Source organism: Populus trichocarpa, chromosome 6, assembly GCF_000002775.5.
Source record: "Populus trichocarpa isolate Nisqually-1 chromosome 6, P.trichocarpa_v4.1, whole genome shotgun sequence".
In the NCBI taxonomy this organism is placed as follows: Eukaryota; Viridiplantae; Streptophyta; class Magnoliopsida; order Malpighiales; family Salicaceae; genus Populus; species Populus trichocarpa.
The window spans coordinates 21,012,866-21,026,135 of NC_037290.2; the positions used below are offsets into that span (position 1 = coordinate 21,012,866).

General features: G+C 30.8%; 1 protein-coding gene across 1 annotated transcript; it reads right to left on the reverse strand.

Moving 5' to 3' along the window:
- Positions 1–2,391: 2,391 nt before the first annotated feature.
- LOC7491024 (E3 ubiquitin-protein ligase PUB24) lies at positions 2,392–4,058 on the reverse strand. The gene has a single exon (XM_002308288.4). It carries the CDS (start codon positions 3,867–3,869, stop codon positions 2,640–2,642), a length of 1,230 nt encoding a protein of 409 aa, XP_002308324.4. The 5' UTR covers positions 3,870–4,058; the 3' UTR covers positions 2,392–2,639.
- Between the last annotated feature and the right edge of the window lie 9,212 nt (positions 4,059–13,270).

The window sequence follows — 13,270 nt, forward strand, 5'->3', positions numbered from 1 at the left end:
CATTTTTTAATTGAAATTTTTTATCTATCAAATTTGGTCCTCATTCTTTTGATTGTTACTTATTTTATTTGAAATAATTTATGAAAAGTTAATTATTATTATTTTAATTTCTTCATCTTTTAATTTTTTTTATTTTTTAGATTTAATCTCTATTATTTTGATTATGATTTATTTTATTTGAGATAATTTATGAAATTATATTTTTTTTCAATTTCATTTTCATTCAACTTTTTAATTTGTAAGATTTGTTCCTCATTATTTTAATAAATTTGAAAAAAATAAAACATTAATAAGTTATTTTCCAGCTCATTTTCCATGATATAACCAAACACTAAAAAGTGTTTTTCAACTTATTTTCTATTACACTGCCAAACATCGAAAAATAATTTACTTTTCTGGAATTCATTTTCTCGAAATTTACATTTTTAAAAAAAACTACTTTCTAGCAAATAAACGATGGTTATACTCATTCCAAAAACAAAACTAAATGTAGCAGAATGGGTTATAATTGGGAGATCCATCGTCGAAATCACTCATTTAAAGGTGGAAACAATCCGGTGTAGAATAATGTAGCAGCAAATTTCGAGCAGGCATATATTGAGCACTGTCCAGCAAGAAGAATGCTCGATTCGGTGGATTCAGTTGTCCAAATTGCTTCATTAGGAGAAAAGGGATTCTGGGGCGCAATTATGGTCGTAAATTTTGTCAAGAAAAAGAGAAGTGTCGGCCGGTTCTTTAGAAGTGAAGGCCTCCGCGTGGCTCATCCATCGTTACATATTTTTGAAATAATTATTATAATAGCCTAGAAGTTAAAAGGAAGTCAAGACTGAATTGGATTTGCTTTCCGAATTAAACTATTTAAATCTTGTATAAAGTTAGTATTATTTGAAAATTAGTTTATGTATTTTTTTTTTGATGTAGCCAAGTTTAAAATAATATGTAATTTTAGCAGTTAGACGTGAATTTATCATAACTAAATAATAATTTGCGTTAGATAAATTACATGGATGACCTAACAGATATATTTATCAACTAATAAGAGAGATCTAAACCAAAGAGAAGTTCCGTTCGATCCAAATCAAAATGATGGCTTAAAACTCTTGATCTGATCGTTGAATCGAGTTTAAATTTTTATAAGAGTTTTCCGAACTATAAATTATTAAAATATAAAAAATCTCATTACAGGAACTCGAATCGAGAAGTTTTGTTATTTTCCTTGTTTTTTTTTTCTGGATTTCCTACTTTGTTTTGGATTTTATGGTTATTTTCTTTGTATTTTTATTTTGTTTTCTAATTGTAGTAGGTCTATTTTAGGTTTTGCAAACCTTCTAAGAAGACAAAATTCATTAATATTAGTTTTAAAGAGAATAAATCTTTGAATTTTTTTTCTATATTTATTTATTATCCTTAGCTTCTGCTTCTGCCTGTATCATTTTTAATTTTACATTTGTTTTTTTTAATGTATTTAAAATCAAGTATTTTTATTATTATTTTCAACATTCTCACCATATTTTACATATAAAACTAAATCTCTCTATATTTTATATATAAAACTATCTAATAACTTAAATACTCACAAATTTAATAACCTTGAATCGATTTTAAATCTTTTTTCTATGATATTAATTTTGATTTTCCGAATTAAAATTTTAAGATCATTAACTTTAATTCATTCTCCATCTAGAAAGTTTGGTTTTAAAATATAATAAAAGGGAAGATTTTAAAGCTACTAGTGTTTTTTTTTTTCAAAAAAAGAATAGCATACATAAGCACTCACGTGTAAATCACATTGAATCTTACGGACCGCTAATTGAATTGGACCTTTACACAATTTCTTTTTTGGCTGTTTGACCATCCATAATTATTTAAACTTAAGAAATTAGAAGTGGATAGTCACGAGTTGATCATAATGTGAAGGATAAGTTCGGATAAAAGAGATGCTCCCCCTTGCTATATATTTTCAGTTGGAGAGGTACGTTCATGATACACCTTTCTAGTCATTAATAGGCTTATATGCTCCTTCGTAATTTTAAATATTTTCTAACTTCCTTCTAACTAGGTTAAAATTACATTTTCTTCTAATTAATAAAAAATAAATACAAAATAATATAAGTTTGTATAAATTATAATCTTAAAAATCAATGAATACGTTAAAATATAAGGTAAATTATATATTAAAATTTCATCTTACACCTTAAATTAGGTCAAGATAGATTTTTTTATTATTATTATTATAAACTACTCTAGCTAGCTATGAGCTAAATCAATCAAGATTGTGTGTGTGTGTGTGTGTGTGTGTGTGTGTGTGTATATATACCAGTTGCAGCCCCGCTAGCTAGCCTACTTGGTAGGAAGTATAAATTAATTGGAATTGTCCCATGCCATCACCAATATGTAGAAAGTGTATCCTTAATTAAGTATTTGGAAATTATATAATTAAAAACAAAAAATAGAAATAATCACAATATGGAAGCTTTGTGCATCACATGGCAAGTTTTCCTGTAGACCAAACATGGTCCCGAAGCTATTAGCTAGCATTTTCATTACCGGGGTTCACATTTGTTGGGTCCAAAATTGTATTACTAATTAATAATAAGCAACGGGTAGGAAGGAGAAAAATATGCAGAATTCGAAATCAACTAGCTGGATACCTGGAACTCAAGACTCGAGAGAGAAGAAAAAATGCAAGGAGAGTTCTTCCACTTGTCAGAGTGTGATCTAAGGATTTCCCTAGCTTTGTCCTTCAAATATGTTGCACAGTCTGCTTGAAGCAACATACATAGCTTTGTCACAGCTTTAACATCCGCCATTTCTTGGATCACCATACTTGTTCCTGAGAATTTACATATCTGTGAAAGGATCAGAATGGCTCGATCATCCACCGCTGGAGAAACCCTCAATATTCTCTTTGCAACCACAGCAATGCTACCTCCATGGCTTAAGAATTGAGCCCTTCCCTCAGCACAACAACATAAATGAAAAAGAACACCCAAATTGAGCTCTGTGGTTCTTCTTTCAGGTGATCCCAATTCAAGCTCAATAAGCTCAAAAACTGCACCGGATTCCACCATCATTTTCCGATTTCTTCCCCAGGGACAAGCATTTAACAACACTTGCAAGGCGGCATTAATACCTTGATGAGTGATTCTCTCTCTCAAAACACCAACAATCCTCTCAAAGAATTCAGGTTTAAGCCTCTCCAATACACTAGAACTCGCTTCTTCAAGTAGCATTTTCAACACCGAAGCTGCATGGGATTTAACTGTGGCATAATTCTCCATTTTGCACCCTAAAACCCAAGTCAAGGATTCGATAATCTTATCATCAATTTCACTAAAAAAGGCCCTTGATTCACTTCGAGGAATTCTAATAAAACATAGTATACTAAGAGCTTCTTGAATACCAGAAACTTGACCTTTCTTGAAACATGCTGCTATAAACAATAACATGGCCTTGGGCAGGCCAGCATCCACCATGCACTTCCTGTTTCTTTCATTCTCCGCCGCAAGTAATTCCAATCGTGTAAGAGTTTTAATTTGCAACTCGTGATGCGAAAGATTTTTGATGAGTTTAAGGACATGGGCTTTGTCAAGACAAGGTTTAGGGGTGGGGATTCTATCAACACCATGGGATGCATTCTCGGTGCACCAAGCTTGGATTAACCTGCGTAAGGTGTGATTAGGGGTTAAATCTAAATCTTTTTGCAAGGGCTGTTTGGTGACTGGACAAGCTGTGTTTTGACTAGTGAATAACCAGTGCTCAATGCTCTCTCGATCATATGTGATGCCAGTTATGGTTGTAACCGGGTCTTTCATGATTTGGAGAGATATTGGGCAGACAAAAAACTTTGGAACTTCAATATCATCCATGAAAAATTATCGAAAGTAAAATCTATGTGTAGTGAAGGATTAGCTAGGAGGCTGCAAAATGGAGAGATTGATGATAAATGATCAAATGTGGAGATGAGAATTTGTTTTTGTCTTGAAGATTGGTAAGAGAATGCGGCTAATTTATTGAGTGAGAGAGAGAGAGAGAGAGAGAGAGAGAGAGAGAGAGAGAGGGCATTGGTCGTCTCTCTCACTGGTCATATTCTCTCGGGGAATTTTAATTACAGTATATTGTAGGGAAGCATTCGGCGGTCAAAGAAAGAAAAGTTGTTGGCTATATATGAAATAAAGATTGCACGTAATCGCCTTTATTCCAACCGTCTATAGAAAATTATTAATGATTCCTTATAGTGTATTTGAACATAATGAAAGCTTGTACCTGACCATGCACGAGGAGGCAAAAATTTATGATTATAAGAACTCAAAAGCATTGTTTTGATTGTTATGCAACACTCAAATGAGTTTTTTTTTTTTTCATTTAAAATTTAAAGAAACTACTTAAAAATATTAATAAATATATTCTTCTAAATATACCATATAGATGTAATACTACTAGGAAATTGACATGAAAAATAATTAAAGGGTATTAATTTGAATAAGTTTGAATTGAACAAATGATGGATAATTAGTCGGATGCCAATTATTTGTTGTTAATTTGATTTTTTAATTCACATTTTGATGCTACATTGTATTTGTGTAGAAATAATAATTGGTGATTGGATTTTGAATTTATTTTTAATAAAAAATTAAATTTTTAATTGATGGTTACATTATTAATAAATATTGTCATCAATATTCTATATAGGTTTATAAGTAATGAATGATCCTTCTTGGATGTATCGAAATTCACTCAAAGAATTGTATAGGCAAGACCATCTTCAAGGGGTTAAAAGTTTTATTAATTTTGCACTTTCTAATCCAAAAAATATTAGTGTGGGTAAAATTAGATGTTCATGTGTGAAGTGTAAAAATAAAAAGTTCCACTATAAAGATGTTGTGATGATTCATCTACTTAAAAAAAGGTTCATCGAGGAATATTTATGCTGGTTGGCACAAGAAGAACCCTAAGTTCCTTACAAGATGATGTTAGAAAGAATGATTGGCTTAACTTCTAGGTTTAGTAATATAATTAGGTTTATGGATGATAATAATAATCTTTATCGGAGTATAATGATGGATACATTGAGAATGAATCAGGGTTTATTTAGGTGAAGGTTCATGTAATTTCCCTTTAGATGAAGAACCAAATATAAATGCAGCTAGGTTTTTTAAACTTTTAAAAGATCTAAATGAACCATTATAGGATGAGTACATAACTCATACAAAATAATCAGCCATTACAAGAGTATTTTCCATCAAGATAGATTATAGGTTGAGTGAGATTGATTATGATAACATCGTTGAAAGGATTAAAAGCATGTTACTTAAAGGGAATATGCTAAAAGAGAATTTTTATACTGTAAAACCTATGATGAAACCTCTTGGACTAGGATACCAGAAAATTGATGTGTGTCTAAACTTTTGCATGATATACTATGGTGAATATGCAAATTTTACCGAGTGCAAAACTTGTCACCATTCTTGTTATAAACCTAATAGTGGTAGAGAAAGGATATTTTTCATATATAAAAAATTGAGACGTTTCTCAATCACTCTTAGTCTGCAAAGGTTTCTTATGTCTTCAAAGGCTATTGAGTATATGACATGGTATTTTTCACATGATACGGTGGATAGAGTCATGCATGGTGCATCCTTTCGATGGTGAAGATTGAAAGTATTTTAATAGTTTGCATCCTCATTTTTCAATGCAACCACAAAGCGTACATCTTATCTAGTGTATAGATGGATTTAATCTATTTGGATCCTTTGTTTCACCATATTCTTATTAGCTGATCATACTAACAACTTATAACCTACCTTTAAAGATGTGTGCGAAGCCAGAATTCATGTTCTTGTTAGTGATTATACCTAATCCTTATAGTCCATGTATGAATATAGATGTTTGTTTTCAACTATTGATTGATAAGTTGAGTCAATTATAGTCAATTAGGGCTTTGACATATGATGTCATAAGAAAATAGAATTTTCAGATGAAGACAACATTGATGTGAACTATAAATGATTTTCCTGCATATAGGATGATTTTTGGGTTAGAGCACGCATGAAAAATTAACTTGTCCATATTATGTAGAAAATAATAAGGTATTTGCCTTAATGAACTGTGGTAAAGCTTTTTTTTTTAATTGCCACTGGAGGTTCTTACCAAGTTGTCATTGATACAGAAACAACAAAAATGACTTTTTAAAAGGTAAAGCTAAAAGGGATGTTGCATCATCGACACTTTCGAGTAAAGAATTGTATAATATAGTTTTGTAGTATAAGGGCATTATATTTGGTTTTTATTTTGGTAAGCAGAAGTTTTCTGGTTTTGATATGATCCATAATTAATTAAAACATATTATATTTTGGGATCTTCCTTATTGAAGCACTAATGTCATCCATCATAATTTAGATGTCATGCATATCAAGAATAATATGTTTGACAATATTTTTAACATAGTCATTAACATGACAGGGTAAACAAAGGACAATATGAAAGCTAGAATGGATCTAGCTTTGTATTGTGAACATTAGAATATGGAGTTGCTTAATGATGGATTATGTATCGCAAAACCCAAATCCATCTTCACCTTATATAATAATACACAACTTCTTGTGTATAAAAACATTAAGAGTTTATGATTTCCTGATGGATATGCATCAAATATAGCTACATTGGTGAACTTGAGAAAATACAAATTATACAGAATGGAGAGTTATGATTGTCATGTGTTTATGTAAATACTCATTTCAATTGCTTATAGAAATTTATTGTCGAAAAGGATATGAGATGTACTGACAGAAATTAGTCATTTTTTAAGAGATATTTATTCGAGCAAGTTGCATATTTACCATATGGAACAACTTGAAACAAACATCATTGAGATAATCTACAAACTTTAAATGATCATCCCCCTCCCCCCAGTTTATTAGATTTAATGGAGCATCTACCCATACATTTAGCGTATGAAAAAAAGAATTAGAGGGCTTGTGCAATACAAATAGATGTATCCATTTGAGATGTTAAGGACTACATACATCATAAGTAACCATCCATTATTTTTTTATATATATAAACATTCAACTATTCATCTCTAATTACTTGTATGCAGATACTTGTTCAACCTTAAAAAAAATTAAAAACAAAATACATGTTGAGGCTTCAATATATAAAGCTTATATTGTTGAAGATATATTAATATTTACCTTATATTATTTTGAACCTCACTTGAAAACAAGAATTAATTACATTCCAAGAAATAATGGTGTTGGTAAATTGATATTATAAAATTTTATTGTTCAATTAAAAGCTTCAATTGAATTTGTCTAATTTTGGGAGGAAAAAATAAAAAGTGTTGTAATTCATTGCAAAGATAAATACTCTTAAAATTATCGAGAAAAAAATAAAACTTCCTCGGGAGTATAAATCATCATGACCAGGCCGTGATGGGCTTCCAACGGATCAGAATTCTATAAAAAAGGAATATACCATATTAGTCCCGATTGATCACGCGACCAAAACAGAAAGTGACGGTTTTAACCTCATACTGGTTCGGATGTGAAGAAGCAAATATGCTTTGTTAATATTCCAGGATCAAAGTAATATATATATATATATATATATAGACATGAAAACTTCTTTAATACAAAGAAGATTTTCAAATGAATCGATCCAACAAATAAAAGTTTTTCTTTAATACAAAGAAGAATTTTTTACTAAACTAATATGGTTTTTTTGCACATTGTTAATATGGTTTTTTTTGCACATTGTTAAAGGAAAAGATTTTAGTGTTAATAATAAAAAAGTAAAATATAATTTTTCATATTTTGTACTATATATCTTGTTCTCATTCAACTAAATACAACTTTATGATCTTGATTTCCAGTTTCGTCTATTATTTAGCCTTATCTCTCATGTTATAATACAACATTCAAAAACTATATATTAACTAAAATTTCAAGTCATAGTCCGCAAAACTAAAGGTAAAAGGTGCATTTCTTCTAGAAATGCACCAACCAATACATTATTTAGACGTTAACATGGGATCTTGATATATAGTCGTCTTTTCCATAAGATTAACATGCAGATGCTATGGCTATCTCGTCAGGAATTCCAAAGAGATGCAAGGTCATGGAAGTGGCTCATTATTGAGTCAAAAAAAAAAAAAATTGCACTGTCAACGGGTGGTTTTAGAGGTTCAGATTTGTTGGTGAATCTCGGTGGTAAGTGAAAACTGAGGGAAGAATCTATTGTTAAGGGAGAAAAAAAAAAAGAATACTTCTGTAATTAAATTGTCTAAGAAAAGGAAAGGCTTTTGAAGAGCTTGCATCGCTTTGACCACCACCACTAGTAGGAGCTCCATCCAATTCAACTTTTTAGGCACATATCATGAAGGAATTCACTGCTTTATACCATCATTACTTACTAATCTTTTACAGGATGCTAGCTAGGTAGGAGCTCCATCGTAGAGTAGAAATAGATTGATGCAATCGAAATTAAAGCAATAGATCATGTATACAAATTTCAAATAAAAAGGGATTTAAATTTACAAATAAATAATCATTTATTGATCAAGAAATTCTTTCCTTTACTATTTTATTGGTAGAGATCAATAGCAGTAGCTCTTTAGCTGAATCAGACACAATTATCGAGTTTTCCAATTGCCATCATGCCTAAAAGAGAGATAGTCAACACATTTATTTTGATCCCATCATGCATAAATTGGAAAGTTTGAGGTGAATGCATGTACTGTCTTCAAAAGAAAATTTGATCACAGCATTCCATGCCTATTAGTGACTGTTGAGAAATCTTAAAAAGTGAAAAAAAGTAAAAAATCTAGATAAAAGAAGTGAGATTATAATCTCGTTGTACAAACTCTAACCTCGAATAAACAAATAAACCAGATTGTTTTTTTATTGTAGTAGTAGTAGTAATTATTTTTTAAAGTGTTTTTTGTTTGAAAATACATTTAAATAATATTTTTTTATTATTTTTTAAAATTTATTTTTGATATGAACACATCAAAATAATATAAAAACACAAAAAAATAATTTAAAGCATAAAAAAATAAAAAAATTAAAAAAAATATTTTTAAAATGCAAAATAAACATGTTCTAACTAACTATTAATAAGAAAAGGAAAACAAAAATAAATATGTTATATAATTGAAAAAACAATTATACATCTATTGCTTATATATGTTTTAAATTTTGGAAAACTCTATCACCTAAGTCGAATATCTTTACTATAGCAGGAATCACTAATATTATTTTGATACTTTAGGTATTTCTGTTTTTAACATTTGTTTGGTATTATAAGTAGTGTAGTATGATATTTTTTAAAAGTATTTTTTATTTAAAATATATTAAAATAATTTTTTTATTTTCTATATTAATACATTAAAATCATAAAAAAAACCTAAAAACAAATGTTCAATCTAATATTTTATTCGCTAAATAAACTTTTAAAATACACTTATGATGAAACAAATGGTGTTTTAAACTAAAAAAGTTCCCACAATTGGAACTTTTAAGTCAATCCACGCGGATTCCGTCGAGCAATTAGCTAGCAGCTAGCAGCTATACCTAAAAAAACCATTAGGCAAGTCAAGTCAAATTTCTTAAATATACAAATTTGTAATTTGGAGCACATCACCAGTCAATCCATTCGCACGCAGGTCTCCGCCACTCGCTTTCATGTATGAATAGTTTATTTTCTTACAAATAATAAAATAAATATGAATAACATATCCATGAAATCTTATATAGAGGTTGATGGATCGGTGTTTGGAAGCGCTATTACTCCTGCTTTTAGATATTTTTTTAATATTTTTAATACATTATTAATTAAACAAAAGAATATTCTTAAGAATTATAATTCACTGGAATATACATATATATAAAACAATGGATAACGTATCATGTCTGCATACAATAATTCAATGTTCATACTTTCAATTAATGGAACTTTGCTGAAAATGATTATGTAAGAAGAAGTCAATCCAAAAACAAAATACCGTGCTTGATTGATTTCTACTATCTCAGATTTGGAGTCTGGCCTAAATTGTCGGCTGGTCCCGGAATCCTTTACTACTTTGAATTCCATTGCTTCTAAGTCCACCTCTTTTGTCCGTTTTCTACTGCTTTTTCTCGTAAATGCCAACTTGTCCATCCATCTGTCCTCCGCATACCCTGTCAAACTTTAACCCAAGAACCTGCATTATATTTATAAACGATATTAATTTATAAAAAAAAAATTAAGACAAAATCATAACATTTTTTTTTTAAATAAGTAAAACATTATGATTTATTATTATAATCGACAATGCAATGATTGTAGGTGAATAGTAAAACAGATTTATCATTGGATTACTAATGTGTTTTATAATACTAGCCACCCGCTTTTTAAAATAAGGGTTGAGCCATTAAAATAAGGGTGTTTATTTCTGTGGTTGCTTCTGCTTTTGAAGTAAACCATATAAAATACATGTTTGGTAAAATATAAAATGTTGTTTATTGTTTGTGGGGCCCAATTAATTTTGCGTTGAAAACGTAGGTGAATTAAAAGCAGCTTCAAGCTGCTTCACGGGAAGTGCAGAGTGAATTTCACTATGCACTGTTAACTTTTGTAAAGTGAACAGTGCAAAGTGAATCAATTCATTTGCACAGTTCACGTGAATAGTGGATAACATCTCCACTGTTCATGGTTGGACTGGGTTCGGTCTGAATTTAAATGTATTGGACCGGGTCCGACCCAGTAAAAAATATTTGATTTTTTTTATTTTTAATTGTGTTTTATTCAAAAAAAAACTAGTGTTTAACATTATTCAATGACACTACATAAATTACAATGAGATCACATGATGACGTAGTATTTGCAAAATTTGATCTAATCCCAATTTTGTTTCTGATGATATTTTACCTTATTTTGTTGCACGCTCAAAAAATTATGAAAACTGTAGTCCTTGTCATATGAATTTCGTACGTGATAGAATTGTAGATAGTTTAATGAAACAGTAAAAAATATTTTATATAAAGTATTATTTATTTCAAGATGTTATAGGAGGAGTTAAATCTACCATATTTAAATTAAAAACTATTAATATTAATATATATCTTTTTTAGTTATTTTATAACCTAAATTTGAAAAACATTCTTAATCAAACACAATAAACTACTTTTTGTTCAACCACAATTTTAATCAAACATATATAAATACCAAACCAACCTCAACCAAAAGTACTTTTATAAAACATCTTTTTTCAAACCACAACTATAATGGTCTGACAAGTAAACTAGAAAAAATAAATGGTGATCCAAGCTCCCATCAATAACTTTCTTTAATGATACAACTAATATAATATAAAAATATATATTTAAAAGAAATAGGATTTAATTGAAGGATAAACATTAATGCTTATAATACAGTTTAATACAATATATGTATACAATATATATTGATATACTCAAGATACACATATACACTTATGGTCCCATTATCATCAAAGAAAATGGACATATTGAATACTTAAGCTTTTCTCCATTAAACTAGTCACTTGAGAAAACCTGGCTAGATAAAAATGCATAACTCGAGCATATAAAAGAACATGTTAGCAATAGATAAGCCTGCCACAGCCTGGAAAGCCTGACCTATCTCCCACGTATAAAAAACACAAATGGTATACTTGTTACATGTGTGTGCATCCTTGAGATTACTTTAGTTCCATTGGTAACAACGAAGACATCATCATGTCTATTTAATTGTTATTCATCAACATCAAAGACATTTATCCACTAATTAGTCTTTAAAGATATTGGTAGCAAAAGAAAGGATGATTATGCCCCTCTCTCTTAGTAATTTGAGCAGATCTCGTAACTATATAAATATTCCTAAAGTTTAAGGTTAGATGATCATCTTTTCACTAAGACTTCCATTTTATTCTTTGCATTATATTTAACATCATTTTTGCTTTTTCAAGCATATCTCGTCCCTTGTAAACTAACTTAATCATTGAAAGGTTTTTTAGCCAATATAAAAGACTGGTTTTGTAAAAACACTAGATATCATCCTCGTCTTTAGTTATTACCCATCATATCCACTTAGCTTGCAAAAAGCCATAACATATTTTAAGAATTTATAACCTTATCAATGGCATTGTATATGAAGACTTAAGTAAAAAGCTAGTTCCATTCTTTTTTTGATCAAAATATAAGTATATATAAAAGATAAAAATATACAAGGCTGAAAAACTAGCAAATTCATATACAAGGATATACAAAAAGGAACAGGCTCCCTAACAAAACATTTACATCAAGCCCATCTAAAAAGAGCTATCGAATCAAAGGGAGGAGCTGACATTGGTTAAATGGAGAACTTAATTTGAGATGAGGTGCCCGACCTAACCAAAAAGCAAAAGGCAAGGCAAAATAACATTGCTTCACAACAGCCAAACACAACACGCGCACAGTGGAAAGCCAGGACTGCTTCAGAGCAGGTAGCAAAAGGAACGCAACATACATTATACACAGAGAGAAAAACAATAAAAGAAAGAAAGAGCTCTCAGGGGGAAGAGAGAGACACTCTCGGTTGTAGTGAGAGAACACGTCTGTGTGTTGCACTGCACCTGTTTAATTCTTTCATTATGCACCGTTCCTCTTCTCCACTTACACGACAACTTCTTCTTATGGCTAAATCGAAGAAGAAATCCTCGATTCTTCGGTCTGTTGAGGGGGATTTTAAACTCCAGACCTCGCGTCAAGTTTCCCTGCAGTACACTCTGACCACGACTTATCTTCACAACTTATCTTCGGTACACTCTGACCATGACTCCTTGTCTTAGGCTTCTCCACCTTGTACCAGGGTGATTTTCGGTGACTTCGCAACGCCATCTAGTGGAGTTAGGGTTTCTTCTACGCCCAGGAACAGAGCCATGCCACAACCTCGTTCCTCTGCTTCCTGTGACAACAAAGGCGTCTCCTCTGGTGGTTTTAAGGCAGGTACCTCGACGAGCACTAAGCGGGCTAGGTCTACCCCTTCTGCAATCAACCCCCCTGGTTTGCCTCTCCGGTCAACCACTACGCCTAAAGGTGCCTCTTCACAACCATCGACATTTCTTCCAACCCCTGCTGGTACTACTTTTGGTTCTTCTTAGGACCGGCCTGTTAATTCACAAATGTAGGCCAAGGAAACTCACCCAGGTACTTCTCAGTCTCCTGGTCTCGTTCACTTTCCTAATTTTACATCAATTGCTTCGTGTCAATTTAAGGATACAAACGTTGATAGC

Coding starts and splice junctions, on each gene's coding strand:
- LOC7491024 (XM_002308288.4), bottom strand. CDS start 3,869: ATGGATGATATTGAAGTTCCAAAGTTTTTTGTCTGCCCAATATCTCTC.